This window comes from Symphalangus syndactylus, chromosome 5 (genome assembly GCF_028878055.3).
Source record: "Symphalangus syndactylus isolate Jambi chromosome 5, NHGRI_mSymSyn1-v2.1_pri, whole genome shotgun sequence".
Classification (NCBI taxonomy): Eukaryota; Metazoa; Chordata; class Mammalia; order Primates; family Hylobatidae; genus Symphalangus; species Symphalangus syndactylus.
The window spans coordinates 116,472,050-116,487,783 of record NC_072427.2 but is presented as its reverse complement, the minus strand read 5'-3'; the positions used below and the strand labels follow the sequence as shown (position 1 = coordinate 116,487,783).

Genomic DNA, 15,734 nt, shown 5'->3' with positions numbered 1-15,734 from the left:
CAAACTTTCTCACATTTTCCTATCTTCTTCTGAGCTCTCCAAACTGTTCCAGTCTCTGCCTGTTGTCAGTTCCAAAGTCACTTCCATATTTTTGGGTTATCTTTACAGCAGTGCCCCACTCTACTGGTACCAATTTACTGTATTAATTGTTTTCACACTGTTGATAAAGACATACCTGAGACTGGGTAACTTATAAGGAAAAAGAGGTTTAATGGACTCACAGTTCCACGTGGCTGGGGAGGCCTCATGATCGTGGCAGGGAGGCCTCACAATCATGGTGGAAGGTGAAAGGCACATCTTACATGGCGGCAGACAAGAGAGAAAGAGAGAGCTAAGTGAAAGAAGTTTCCCTTTATAAAACCATCAGATCTCATTAGATTTATTCACTACCATGAGAACAGTATGGGGGAAACTGCTCCCATGATTCAATTATCTCCCACCAGGTCCCTCTCACAACAGGTGGGAATTATGGGAGCTACAATTCAAGATGAGATTTGGGTGGGGACACAGCCAAACCATATTAGCAGTGGAAATAGGAAGACAAGGAGAAATTTAAGCTACACTGCAAACTGGGAAACTTGTTAAAATACTGGACACGAGGATGAGAGAAAAATAAAAGATGAAACCAATGCTGCCAGACTGATGGAAAGAAGGAAAAGTGGTATCTACTATCAAAAGAATTAGAGTAACTGAAATGAGTAATGAAATGAAAGTAAATGAAATGAGAGTAAATGAAAGCAATTTGAGGTGGCAAGGTACTAAGGCATAGAAAAAAGGTTGTTGTGAAAGGCCAAGTTTAAGGTGACAATGGTTGTGGCAAACTGTACTCTGGTACTCTGCCTCAGTTCCCATCCAGCTCACATCCTTTTCTTCTCTACTGTTACTTTATATTCTTTCTTCTACTTGTAGATCAAAATTTAACATAAGAGGATTCTGATTAGTTAGTGGAAATCCTATTCCTTAGTCAAGCACATTTTCTCCCAAGCCATTTTCCTCTATTTATTCATATTATTGGCAAAGCTCACTGTCATCATCAACTCTGAATCTCATTTCTGCTAGTGAGAATAACAATGACCAAGTAAGTATACCGTTAAGTGTGTTTGGATTTATAGCCCATCCCTTGATTTTTCATTAAGGCCACTATCCTGAATTTTGTCAGTAAAAATATTATGTCCTCATTGAATTTCTCCGTCACCTAATTCTGTATTTGTCTATACCACTGCTTATACGCCATTACTGCATTTAACAAAACTTACTTTTGATAAATTCAATTGATGAGTCTACCACACAAGAGGGTGAATGTTTTAAAGCAGTAAGCATAATGTCTTATACTTTTTTAACCTTTTTATGCCTTGTATATGGTAGTCATTAAAATAAATGTGTACTGAATTCAGTTTTCCCTGACTACATGATTCTATAAATTCAGAATTTATCTTTGACCTTCTGACTTCTTAAAAACTTGTACATGTAAAATCTGCCTAAAATGCTGCTTGCTAGTAGCTCCTGCTTCAGAAAAAAGGACATGTATTTAATAATCTGACAGTTAAATTTTGATCATAGATTGCTTTGATATATCTTATTAATAGATCTAATGACTACAATCAAATTATGGAAGTGATTCACTTACATTAACTAAAGCATCTTGTTGGAATACGTTTCTCAGGTTCCCAGAAGCACCAACTTTACTCTAAGCAAGATGTCACTGAAGTGACACTCATCTAATTAAATTTTTAAATTTCATACATACTGCAAAAACAATGGTAAGTTCTTGGTGTTGCCATACAGAAATAACATATTTTACTGTTATATTGTAAACTACTGATTCTGCAAGTGATTACTTTGTTTCAGATATATTCAATCTCCAAATTCCTATCAACTTTACATACTAGAAAATGAGAGCGTTTCATTTAAATTCAGTAAAAACTCACTAAAATGGACTTACCTTAGGTAAGACCAGTCTAAACTACTGAAAGAAATTAAATTACACAACTCAGATCATTGTTCCCCTGGGAGTTGACAAAAGGTTCGTGATGTTTCACAAGCTGGATCTTAAAGTTAGACCCTTATATCAGCAGAAACAACATTCTTAAGGTAGCAGGTAATGGGACCAGACCAGCACATACATAAGCAGAGAAATAAGATAATGGAAGCAAAGAAAAAGGGTTATGGATAGTGCAAATTGAAGCAGCCACTTCCTACAGTAATCCCCTGTTCTGATTTTTTTTTTTTTTTTTTAAATTTGAGATGGAGTCTCACTCTGTCGCCCAGGCCGGAGTGCAGTGGCGTGATCTCGGCTCACTGCAGCCCCTGCTTCCCAGTTCAAGCGATTCTCCTGCCTCAGCCTCCTGAGTAGCTGGGGCTACAGGCCCCGCCACTGCGACTGGCTAATTTTTTATATTTTTAGTAGAGACAGGGTTTCACCATGTTAGCCAGGATAGTCTTGATCTCCTGACCTCATGATCTGCCCACCTTGGCCTCCCAAAGTGCCCTGTTCTGATCTTGTAGCTACTTGGCAATACAGGTGCTCAAAACAGAAAAGCCAAAGAAAAACAGAAAAACACACAAACCCAAGTGCTCTCCATGCTTGGTTTATACCTTAAAACTAGGCATCATAAATGGCAAGACAATAGCCCTAGTGACTCTCCCTCCCCAAGATAGCCATTACTGTAATGCTTCATCTATAAGAGAGCTCAAATTAAAAATTATTGGTTTTGGAAGGAAAAAGGGTGGCAATTATAGGGCATGTGTATCATTACTTCTTATTCCCATGCCCTTGCTAGAAATATTACTAATCAATCAGACTTAGCATGCAAGTTCAAATCAATTTGCTAATCTTGTGTTGGAACGGGTGTAAAGGTATCCTTTGCAATCTAAACCCTTGCTATCCAAATTCAGACAACAAACGGGTTCAGATAATTTATTTTTTTTATTTTAGATAAGGCTATTTGGAAGACATGGTACTGTGTACCATATGGACTCATGCCTTCCAAAAATCCAAGACATAACAGATTGGAATCTGTCACTTTCTGACCTTTCACTCTCTGCACTCAGGAAAAAAACAAGACTCAAATAGCAAGGAATTATCAGCATTTTTCAGTTTGTGCTCAGTTACGAGGAAATACAAAATTTCACCTCCCACACAACTTTTTGTTATATATATATCTATATGAGCTACAGTAATAGATGCCTGATAGAGAGGTTGTACATAATTAACCAAACCTCATGTCTCTATTTTGTCTTACAAATAGGAGGCATACAGTTCATGAAATAGAAAAAGTAAATGCCTATTTACAGTCACAAAAAAAGAAAAATCATGTTTTAAGGTTTTTATTTATGTGGGTTGAGTGCCGAATATCTTCATCTCATAGTCAGCAAGTAAGTGCATTAAGGCCTTAGTGCTTATTACTCCTTATTTTATTATCCTATACAAGGCAGGAAGATTCTTCCTCCTGTTGGCTCATGCTGCTCATCTTTAACTTGAACTTAGAGCCCTCCAAAAAGCAGAAGAGAAAGCAACTAAAAGACTAAACAGAAAGAGAATGGTAGAATAGGAGGCACTGGACAAGAGTGGTCTACTTTGCTAAGAGATGTGGAATAACCATCTTACTATCATGTTCCTTATAATTTACAAAGAACATTCTGTCACGATTACTTATTAAAATGTCTATCCTAGATGAAGAGGAATAGCTGTGAAGCTTAACTCTGCACTGAATTATTCTGAAAGAGTACATACTTTTCTTATTTATATAACTGAATCTACAATATGACATTCACTGCCTTAAAATATTACATTACTATTATGGGATAAGGTTAAACATTGAGAATCTCTTTATAAAAGAGGACAAAACAAAAGCAGGACACAAACAGCCTCCCTACTACAATCTCTCAACCAGCAGTTAGTAAACTCCCCAACAACCAGGATTACTGCATAGCCCTACTTTTGCACAATAAACAGCTCTTAACTACTTTAAATGTAATATATGCTCAATAAAGATTTGCACAGTTAATCTCACATAACAGAACCCTTGCACAAGGTAGCAATAAGCAAGTCCTCCTCAGCTAACACCCAAGGAAACACTGACAAATCCTAATAATTCATCCAATGAAAATGTTCTGTTGATTGCCTATGATTAATCATATTAGTCTTTCACTGTGCTTATGGTTTTATTATTGTTGTCAATATTGATTTAGTAACAGAGTTAGAATCTCAGGAACCTTCAAGGTCACTTAGCACAAATCTCTCATTTTGTAAATGAGGAAACTAAGGTCTACTTTTTCCACAATGCATACTTTGACACTTGTCACTTCGTTTCCTGGTCCTCTAACTGAATAAAAGAGAAGTTTTACTGCATATTTTTGCTTAGGTCAATTTTACAAGGTTACTATTACAAGTGAATGGGCATTCCTCAAATGCCAGTCTCTGGCAGACTTTGTATACAGCAGATACTCATTTAAGTACTTACAAACTCTTCTTGCTTAAAGTCCTCAAATATAAGTAAATGATAAGGCTTATTTTAATTTTCATTTGCACAATTTTAGCATGCAATATTATTTTCTAATGGAAAAAGTAATGCAACATAATTCTTAATCCAATGCATCTTTCATAACAAGACACTTCTGTCTTTTCTACCACTATGAAGCTCATTTTCCCCAAATAATACCAAAAATTTACAGTTAGACATAAACCAAATCAGTCCTGCACATACCATCATTCAAGACACCTTTCAATGGAGAGAGCAAACTGGTCAATCATTTACATATGTACATATCCACTACCCAACCTAAACAAGACAAGAAAATCAACAGGCTTGGAATTGCTTAACTTGCAATTAACTTTTGTCAATAGGGAAGACAATTTCATCAGTTTAAAATCATAGAAGAGCAAGGAACTGCCTTCCTTCTGGAACCAGAAACCGGGTTGGGACACAGCTAGCTTCAATACGGATATGCAAAATGCATCTTAAGTCTTCTGTGTGCTTGGTAATGAAGACAGGCTAAACTCAGGGTAGGTAGGACGTCAACCTACTAATCAAAAATACATGGAAGCCAGCTGATGTGCTAGTCGGTCTCTATTTTTAAAGCAAAATGAAAATCATAGACTTCCAGGTAAAGTAAACTCTAAAGTTATGAATTTATAGTACATGTTTTCCACTGTAGTTGAAGGAACAATATTTCTCAACAGAGTTAATAAACTACCTGATTCAAAAACCAAGAATAAAACTGAACCACCGCATTCTAGGATGGGGGACTGAAATCAGAAATATGGCATCACTATGTAAACCTTCTGGATCACCAAACATAGCTCCCTGTAACTAAGATGGAAACAAGAGATTAATCACTTAAAATCTAGATGTTGATTGTCATCATCATAAGAAAGTAAAACAAAATTGTTCAATTTGGGTTTTAACTAGAATTCAGAAAACATCCAAAATAGATTATATATATAATTCTACTTTTAATTTTTGGCCTAAAATATAGCAGATACAGAAGTATATATGCCTTACAGGATTGAATAAAGATAAGGAACTCTGACCCCAGCATTTTTTCCAGGGTCTAATAAGGAATCAGTGGAATCTTATAGGTCTTCTGTCATCGTTTATCTCTTTCCATAAAGTGGTCAAAACAATAGATCTTATACGACCATTTTAAGAAGAGGCTTATGAGGTCTTGCCTGCAAATAAAGTTACAGAAATTAAAACAGTAATTGATAACAAATTATTTTAAGAATCCCTAAATTTGAGTAAATGCAGTATTGGAATATTTTCTAAAATAAAACATCAGGATTTCTTTTGAATTTTCAGGTACAAGTTTAATACAAGTTGACTATCTCTTATCTGAAATGCCTGGGATCATATGTGCTTCCATTTATTTATTTATTTATTATTTTTAGTTTTTTATTTTGAACCGAAGTCTCGCTCTGTTGCCCAGGCTGGAGTGCAGTGGCATGATCTTGGCTCACTGCAACCTCCACCTCCTGGGTTCAAGGGATTGTCCTGCCTCAGCCTCCCAAGTGGCTGGGACTACAGGTGCACGATGCCACACCTGGCTAATTTTTTGTATTTCAGTAGAGACAGGGTTTCACTGTGTTGCCCAGGCTGGTCGCAAACTCCTGAACTCACGCAATCTGCCTGCCTTGACCTCCCAAAGTGTTAGGATTACAGGCGTGAGCCACTGTGCCTAGTGTGCCTCCAATTTATTATTTTGGATTTTGGAATATTTGCATATGTGTAATGAGTATCTTAGGGATGTAACCCAAGTCTAAACATGAAATTCATTTATGTTTCATATACACCTTATACACATAACTTGAAGGTAATTTTTATACAATTTTTTTTTTTAAACAGAGTTTCGCTCTTGTTGCCCAGACTGGAGTGCAACGGTGCGATCTTGGCTCACAGCAACCTCCGCCTCCTGGGTTCAAGCGATTCTCCTGCCTCAGCCTCCCGAGTAGCCGGGATTACAGGTGGGCACCACCACCCCTGGCTAATTTTTTGTATTTTTAGTAGAGACGGGGTTTCACCATGGCCAGGCTCGTCTTGAACTCCTGACCTCAGGTGATCCGCCCGCCTCGGCCTCCCAGAGTGCTGGGATTACAGGTGTGAGCCACCGCGCCTGGCCTATACAATATTTTAAATAACTTTGTGCATGATACAATGAAGTCAGGTATGCAATTTTTCACTTGTGGCACTAAAAACGTTTGGGATTTTGGAGTGTTTCAGATTCTGGAGCATCTTGAATTTTGGGGGATTTTGGATTAAGGATGATCAACCTGTATCTATGTTACAGCCTCACTGCAAATATGTTATTCACTCCCACTTATGTAGGTATGATCTCAATTCACAAACAGGCAGAAACTATCTCAATCCTATTTTTTCCATAGCAATTGTATTCTATCGGGTTTCAAGTAAAACTGCCTTAAAAAGGTAAATAAAAGGACTTAGTAAATGTGTTTACTGTTGCTTACACTAAAAAGTTTTCACTGAACTAGGAAGACACTGAGAGACAAGAGGAAGGGAAAACTTGCTTGGGTATTTCTTTTCTTTTTTTTTTTTTTTTTTTGAAGTAACCAAAGAGGGGTACAATTTAAGCTAAAAGAAGTTTGCAGTTAGGTTGGGTTGTGGCCTTGTTTTAGGTAAAATACATGGGTTACTAGTTTTCTTTTTTTTTTTTAACAACAAAAAGCTAATTTTGGAATTCCACTTTTTAGAAAATACAAATAATCTTACAGCATATTCAGTACTAAAGCACATGCCTATTAAGAAATCTCCTTTCTAGTGAGTAGTGTCAGTGATTTGGACCTTTGGTCTATGGAGTAAGAATGAGTTAGGGTAAGAAACATGCAAGCTTGTTAACCTAGAGTTAAGTTGAAGGTATTCATAACCATATTATAGCAACATAACAACACTGTCAATTTTGTACTAACCTTATTTTCTATAATTACCTTTAAAATATATTTCCAACTCTTTTCCACTCAACTTTGAGTGCTTTTTTTCCAGACTCATTTAATGCCTGATATTTCAATGCACATACTTTTATCAACAGTATTTTAGTTTAATAAACAGAATAAATTATGAACTGATAATAACTTATTGTCCAGTCAAAGGCCTACATCACATACTATATTTATATTTGTAGAGTAGGAGGACAAGTACAGACTTGTTTGTGATATGCAAGCCCAGTAATTTAGAAACTATGATAAACCAAATGCAAAACCCATTTGATAATTTTTAAATGTCACATTTCTTTTGAGTGTAATTTTAAATTCTCATTAATAATGGTACCAAAGGATGATTCAGGAAGTAGTACAAAACTGATAGTCTCTCAGAATATTATCAGGTGATCAAATAATTTGTAAAATAATATTGCCCCAAAAATGTGAAATATCTAACTGCAATCATCTATTAAAAATGATTTAAATTTAATACATATATACTATTTCTTAGGAGAATATGGTGGTAAAGGAGTTTTCACTTTTGATATCTTTATTTTATATAGTCACTTGATGAATAATATAAATCTATTCTTGTGGAGCAGGGGGTATGAGACTATTAAATATATTCACTAATTTTGTTTATTATCTACAAATGTTTATTCCGAAATTTTAAGTATATAAAAAACATTTTTGCAAATAGGATTTCTAAAGTTGAACATTAGATGCTAATAAGTATACCATTACAATTTTAAAACAAAAATATAAAATTTCATATTTTGGGATTCACGTGTTTGTTGCCCATTATTTTTTCAGAGCAAGTACCAAAAACTGGAGTGCACTCTACTTCAGAAGTTTTTCTCATGTTAAAGTCAGAGCAGTTAGGCTGTAATGGATGTGCCAACATAAAAAAAAAGTTAAACTTACACATTTGCCAAAAAGTGCACTCGACTATCATCATTATTCAAACATTTCACTCAGTTGCCTCCACAACTCACTTATTTTAAAACTATAAAGATTCCTTTCCCCTCTTGTTCTCATAATCAATTAAAATATGAATTACTAATTCAACTTTTAAAATTTGTCTCTCTTAAAAGATTTTAGTCCATTAACTTGGATATCCCACATCTGAATGTAAAACCAAGGTGCTTAATTCAATTTAATGATGATTTCAGAAACACAAAGTTACATCACGTTACTAGAGGTTAAACACACACACACACACACACACACACACACACACACACTGGTTTTGTGAAAACCTTGATGGCAAGCAAGATATTCAACATCTCTTCTTTTAAATTATAGCTTTAAAAAGGGGGTGAGGGTATCCATTGAAGAATAAAGCCTGCTTTCTGTTACACACACACACACCCCAATCATATTTATCAGACCTACTCAAGTTGCCACAATATGACTATTGTCAAAGCCAAAAAAATTCTCCTTTAAAATATTTAAACTTCATTTTAAAATTAAAACTTTAAGCAAGATATTCAACTGCCAACTACTGTTGACGAAACTATTAAAGCCTGTACTGACCTACTTCATATCAGCATCATGACGGCATGGATGCATGCCAAGAAAATAATGAAAATTACTATATAACCAACCTTAATCTTGTATTTAAAAATTGTCACTTTAAAAATGTGTAAATACTGTATATGCAATGCCAGTTGCTTTACGATATGTTTTCAAAATGAGAAAATGAGTTTTGATATTTTAGTACTCATATTCAATGATGGCCCTGCAAATATTTCATTTCCATTTTCAAAATCAAGGCTTTTTAAAGTACCATATAAAATTATCTTTTTAAACTTCTATTAAAAGCAATCTCTTAGACCAAATTCCAAATATTACTTTCTATTTAAAAAATATTGCTACACTTAAAAAAAAGGCAGTTAATGAAGAATCCTACAAAACAATGCAAGTTCATGTTCAAAGAATATTGCAATGGCTCTAACAGTGGATGGACTTAACTCAGTGTATTTAATTATTAAAAGATTCCCACTAGACTTTAGGAGTTTAATGCTGAAATATTGGAAATTTTCATACAAGAAAGTAAAATAGCGAAAGATAGTCCATCAATGGTTTCTTTTAAAAAGACATACAAACGGCAAGACATTTGATTCCCTATATTTTAATTAAAAAAAAAAACACTTTGTTGTAAACTACCATCTTAAAATATTTTATACTAAAAAAGCACTTTCTTCACAATCAATGCAAAGAATAAACTCCCTGAAAAAGAAATTTAATATTAGAATAAGGGAGGCAAAAACATTCAGAAATAGCAGCTAACCCAATTGAAAGGAAGAGACACATTAGGTTTTGTGCTGCATATTAATATTCTTACGCACAGTATCTGTTTGGTGAAAATTCACAATACACTTCTTCCTCCTTCTATGGCTGCAAAAAGGAGTAAACACATTTCACGTTCTCCAGTTCCAAATTCATGCCACCATCATGCAATATGACTTAATTTCGACCCATATTTCTGTCACAATGAGTGAAAAAATAAAACCAAAAAACTTGTTTACCTGCACTCACAATTGAGGAGGGGGTAAAAGCATTTTTTAGCTAAGGAGACAAGGGCTGATTGATGCAAAGTCCCCACACCTCCAGAGGTCCTACAAATGTGCACCCGACTGGGGAAAACCACATTCAATGAATGCATCAGCCTCCTCCTCCGCTCCCCCGCCCGCCGCCCCCCACCCACTTTGCAGCAGCAACGTGCCTGGGCTTTTTCACCCGAGCGATGGACGATCCTCTTACCAGATGGAGTTCTTGATCTTCTGTTGCAGCGCGCTGGCCTCTGTCCCTGGCAGCCCGGGCACAAGGGCTGGCAGGGCCACCCCCGAGTTGGGGGCGCTGGGGGGAAGCTGCTGATGGGCATCAGGCTGCTGTGGTGGCGGCTGTTGTTGTTCCTCTGCCATCGCTGCTGGAGGGGTGGGAGGGAGGGAGGGAAAGATGGGGGCGCGGGGAAGGGTGAGGGAAGAGACCGGGAGGGGAGGACGAAGGGGGGAGAGGAGGAGGAGGAGGAGGAGGAAGAGGGGGAGGGGGAGGGGAAGAGGAGGAGGAGGAGGAGGAAGGAAGCTGGATAAGCTAGGCCTTTACCCCAGGGCTCGAGTGAGTCGCTTTCGCCTGCCGCCTGGGGGACATCACCGGGGAGACCAGCGGTTCCTCACGGCCGGGGCGCTTCACCGCGGGAGAGGCATGGCGGCGCCCCTCAGCCCCCTGCTGCCGCCGCCGCCGCCTCCTCCCGTCAGCGGCCGGGGCTGTGGGGGGTGAGATGGGGGCGTTTGAAGACGAAGGGGGGGGCAGGCTCCCCCCAAAATCCAAGAAGAACGGTTGCTCAGGGATTTGGCGGCCGGGCCTTCCTTCCTTGTCCCCGGGGCTTTCTACTCCGGGGTCCCCGTGCTGCTGCAGCCCCAGGCTCCGCTCCACGCCACTCCCCACGCCGCCGCCGCCGCCGCCGCCGCCGCGGCCGCCGCTGCCCTGCCAGCCCCGGAGGCAGCCCAGTGCGCGCAGCCGCACTGCGGCCCGGCGCAGACCGCACAACACCTACCGCTCCGCCGGGGGGGCGTGGACCAGGGTGTGCGGGCCGCGGGCGCGACGGGCCGGGAGGGGGGCGGAGGGCGGTGCGGGCCGGCGGGCCAGGGAAGCGCGCCGCTGGGGGCCGGGAGGAGTCCGGCCCGGCTGGTGGCGAGCAGGAAAACGTGGGGGAGGTGCTGGCGAGAGAAAGAGAACTTGCGTTGAGGAGGAGGAGGAGAAACCAAATTTAATAATATTTGGCGTGGAAATGGGATTTGGGCGGGGGAGGCATCTTCAAAGCAAGTAAAGAGAAATCAACATTATCCCCCCCTCCCCTGCACGTGTGAGGATGACTTCCTCCCTGAGTAAATGGAGAGAACTGAAGCAGGTAAGATGATAAACTGACTTTTCAGAAGCCCCCAAAGAAGAACACCCGTTGGAATTAACCACCATTTAGGTAATTCGGTCTTGAACGGAAATTGCGAGTCAGGAGCTGGGTTGAGTGCTCCTCGGTCGGGCATTCAAAGCCCTCCAAATCTGGCCCCACTTTCGCTATCCAATCATAGCGGCCTCCATCCCCCTGCAAGAACTCCCGGCTCCAATCAGGGAAGTCTCCATGCCATCCTCAACGCGCAGCAGATTCATTCTTCCTTCGTGCCTTTGCTCATGCTGTTCCCCTCCACCTCCCCACCCCACCCCACCCCACCCCCTTTCCAGGAATGCCTTCCCTCCTTTATACCGCTCCCAATTCAACCCAGGCTCTAAAGCATAGCTCAAGTCGCGGCTTGTCAGGGTCCCTGCAGCCAAGGCCCCTGCCTGCCTCTGAAAGAAACGCATGTAGTACTCACAACATGGAGGCTCAGGCGTCAGCCACGAGCTCCTTCCTTTGGAGCCCGTTGAACACCCGCCCTCCCCCCCGCAGACTCCGCACCATTCCCCCCCTTCCCATTCATACCTAAATGATAGCTTTGCCACAAATAAGTCAAGTCTCCTTTAAGAGCAGAAGAATTGGCTTTTCTAGGTGGGGCTGATCAGGGAGGCTGCGTGGATGCAGAAGACAACAGCCAGGACCTCTGGCACCAAATGGAACAGCTGTTCCCCTCACACTGACCTTTCTTTGGGCCCGTGGGTGTTACGAGCCCTTCAGCTTTAACTTTTCTGATAGAGTCTCTATCAGGTTTCTACCTGTTGGATCCTCTGGCCACTTTCCTGCTGTGTGTGGACTTTGGGCTGTGAGGCTCTGCCACCTTTTAGATGGTGAATCTGATTGGCTTGGGTTGCCCGGCCTTTGAGTTCTCAGTTCCCTGCCTTGGCCTGAAACCCTCTTGGTTTTGTCCACTGTGCCCTCTGTCCTGGCCCACAGACTCAAGACCCAGACTCACACTGAATGATTGCACGTGGTGAGGGTTGAGGGTGGGGGTGCGGGGAGGAAGAACACCTGTGTGCGAAATCCAGCCACCCCTCCCACCCCTCCCCCCGTGGCCTCTTGGATTACGCTGTGCTCCAACTACCCATTGCACGAATTGCATCACACAAATGAGCCCCCTTTTCCATACTCTAAGGTCTCTATTAGCTTAGCCACTTTAGGAAACTATAGGTGGTTTACGACATTCATTTTGCATACATATCTTCATGTGGGTGTGTAAAGACAGTAATTTTCTGGACCAAATTGATAGACATGGTGTGCACTAAACAGAAGCTTTGAAGAATAAAAATAGCTAATGTTTGTTGAACACTTTGTGTGCCAGACTAGCACTTTCCATACATTATCATAGTTATTCCTCCCCAAGAGTGTATAATGTAGGTATTATTATTCTCCCTCTGTTACAGATGAAATGGAAGCTTAGGTTAATTAACATTCTTCAAATTACCCAATTAGTAAATGCAGGAGCCAAAATTTGAGTCCCGGAAGTTTAATTCCAGAGCCTGCAAGCTATGCTGAAACTGGAATTACGCTGAAAAATCTTGAATGTAGATATATATATATATATATACGTGTGTGTGTGTGTGTGTGTGCCCTATATCACGTTGAGGAAAGTTGCCAAGTTCCCCAAGGTTCTAATTTTTTGCCTTGCCAAGAGAGAATGATGGCTCCAAGCTGCAACACCCTGGGAGGGGGAGATCCTTAGGAAGTGGGAGACTCATCAAGGGGGTAACGTATATAAGGGCTGCCAAAGGCCTTAAGAAAAGGAAGCTGAGAACCAAGACGTTTTATAAAACGTTCGCTACCGGGTGTCACACAGGCTGGCTTCCCAAGTGCAACTTCTGAGAGTTTTTAATGGGTTCCATAAAAGAGCCAGGTCACCCCAGCAGCCACTAGAGGGCTCACGAAGCTGCAGCCGCGGGCTGCCCTCTAGCGGCGGTGCTGACCGGAGTGTGGTGGTGAGCCTTTTCCGGCCTTCCAAGACCTACAGGGAGTTGAAGGAGACCAGCAATGGGAGGGGTGGCAGAGAGTATCAGACTGAGGAGACCTTATTGCCAGAGTGGGATACCCTTTCAGGGAGGAAAGGGGCAGCCCTCACTACTCACGTAACATCTGGGAATACAGTGGGTGTTTTGTTCCAGTCTTCAGAGAAGACTGTGAATAAAATTATGACATTAAGAAATCTGATGAAGTTACCCAAAATTTTGGGTGTGGACTCAAGCCAAACCCAGGGACCCTGAATAAAGGCAGGAGTGTAGCCATGTGCTTCTCATATTATGTGGACTCCTTTGATTGTGAAACCCTGTACTGAGGACCCTCAAGGACCCAGAATCAGTGTGGCTCATTTTCTCTAAGCATCATTTTGACTCTCTGGTAAATAAGGTAAGACATTGTAGTAAGCATGACTTTTTAAGATAACACACAAGTATTTCCCAACCCTGAGGAGCCTACGTTTATTCTCTACTGGGAAAGTGTACACCAGAGGAAAATTTTGAGGAACACAGATGTAGTGGGGTAGAAAAACCTGGCCTTGGAGTCAGAAGACCTGGGAATTCAAACCCTCTATTTCCATCTCTATAAAAATGAAAATAATGATGTACATCAGAGGGTTGCTGTAACGAACAACATGTAAAGTGATAGGTAAACCAGGGAAGTGTTGTCCATGTTTAAAGAGTATCTACAAGATGGATTGTGAGCACCTCAAAGGAAATGACTATTTTATTTATCCTGTTAGTCCCAGGACATAATTCCTGACTCCTGGCTATTTAATAAATATTTGTGAAATTTAGTAGTTACCTAACCCTCATTTTCCTAGCCCAATCCATTATATTGTCTTGCTCTCTTATGTTTGTAAACCTTGTCTCCTTTATGAAACTAAAAATTTTATACTGTCCAGACTGTAGTATATACATTTATCATGCCTGATATATAGCAGTATTAGGCACAGAAAATATGAATAAATAAGACCTGGCTCCATCTTGAAGCAGTTTACATTTGGTGAAGTAGAGCAACGTTAACATATATAAGATGATGAGTTATAAAATATAAACTATCCACTAGTGTTGTGGAGTCATAATGGAGGGAAGGATTGGTCTTGTTCAGGGTAGAAGAACTGGAGAAGGCATCATGGCTGGCATTTTAATTGGGTCTTGTTGGATGAATAGGAGTTGAGTAGGCAGAGCAACAGAGGGAAGACGATTTCAGGTAAAGGGAGTAACATGAGCACTGGTGTGAAGCCATGAAAGGGCACTGTTTGCTGAAGGAATAATGCATAGCCCGGTGTTGACTCTGTGATCGGATCCTAAATGAGTATAGGGGAGGGAAAAGAAGGAGAGGGAGACAAAAACCCACTTTACAAAATGTTACTTTGCATTATAATTAGGATTGTTCTATCAAAAGAAGGCCTGAAAGTCAGTTTCATTATTGGTACATACTGGTTAAGTGCTGAAAGTATACATTTCACTTCCACAAAGTACAGTGGTTTACCAGATATGGAAAAGGTAAAGTTCTACCCTGTTCTCCTTCTTTCCCAACTTAAATATAAAAATAAAATACTCCCCTCATCCTCTTTTCCCCTGATCGTTACTTCTTCTGTCTTTTTCCATTGCAAACTTTATCCTCTAGAAGGTGAAAGTAGAGTGTAATGACCTACATGTTATTTAAGAGAACAAGGAAAGAAGACTTTTCACCTCCCCCAAATCTTCCTTGATAGCAGAAAGTGATGGATAATTTCTTTCAGCTAGGCTGTTGTCTTTCAAAGTGCAAGTACTCCTAGGAGGGCTTATATATATATATATATATATATATATATATATATATATATATATTTGTGAAATTTAGTAGTTACCTAACCCTCATTTTCCTAGCCCAATATATATATATATGTTTATATATATATGTTTATATATATATAAGTTTAAGTTTATATAAATATATAAGTTTATATATATATATATATGGGTTTCAATGCTGTAATGTGATTGAGCTTTCTTTAATAGCATTAGAGAGAAGAGGATGTGGGAGGGAGTGAAGAGGAGAGGAGAAAAATAAAAGCAGCAGCAAGATTACAGAAGAGGGAAGTTGGGGGGTTCAGAACTAAGTTAATATTGGCAAATTTGGATACATGTTCTCAATACCAGGAGTGCTAATGTAAGTATGCTGTGAAAATGTGAATTCTCCTGTTAGAGCACAAATATGTCGTTATGTCATTAAAACAATGTATAGCCCAGTGTTAAGGCTAAGTAGCCTAACTATTCAAATACCGGCAAGGCAGCAGTCTGTTAACACTGTCACTACCTGGCTATGTGACCCTATCTATACAAGTCATTCTTTCAAGTCCTTTTGCTTATCTCT

General features: G+C 40.0%; 2 protein-coding genes across 10 annotated transcripts in view; one reads left to right on the top strand and one right to left on the bottom strand.

The window, feature by feature from the left end:
- The window catches only part of RFX7 (regulatory factor X7), a 161,614-nt gene extending 149,322 nt beyond the window's left edge, over positions 1-12,292 (bottom strand). The window contains exons 1-4 of one of the 7 annotated variants that reach the window (XM_063639387.1): positions 11,913-12,292; positions 10,992-11,154; positions 10,541-10,701; positions 10,199-10,364 (exon numbers count right to left, since the gene is read on the bottom strand). In XM_063639387.1, coding sequence (XP_063495457.1) covers positions 10,199-10,364; positions 10,541-10,585 — 211 coding nt within the window. In that variant the 5' untranslated portion in view covers positions 10,586-10,701; positions 10,992-11,154; positions 11,913-12,292. Of the gene's footprint in view, positions 1-10,198; positions 10,937-10,991; positions 11,155-11,363; positions 11,390-11,912 lie in introns of those variants that run through there. The other 6 variants (XM_063639388.1, XM_063639391.1, XM_063639390.1 and 3 more) reach the window with 6 other exon arrangements.
- TEX9 (testis expressed 9) overlaps positions 11,075-15,734 on the top strand; it is a 190,118-nt gene continuing 185,458 nt past the window's right edge. For 2 of the 3 annotated variants that reach the window (XM_063639430.1, XM_063639424.1), the window contains exon 1: positions 11,075-11,345. The gene's annotated coding sequence lies outside the window, so the exon portion shown is untranslated. The remainder of the gene's footprint in view (positions 11,346-15,734) is intronic. The other variant, XM_055279278.2, reaches the window with a different exon arrangement.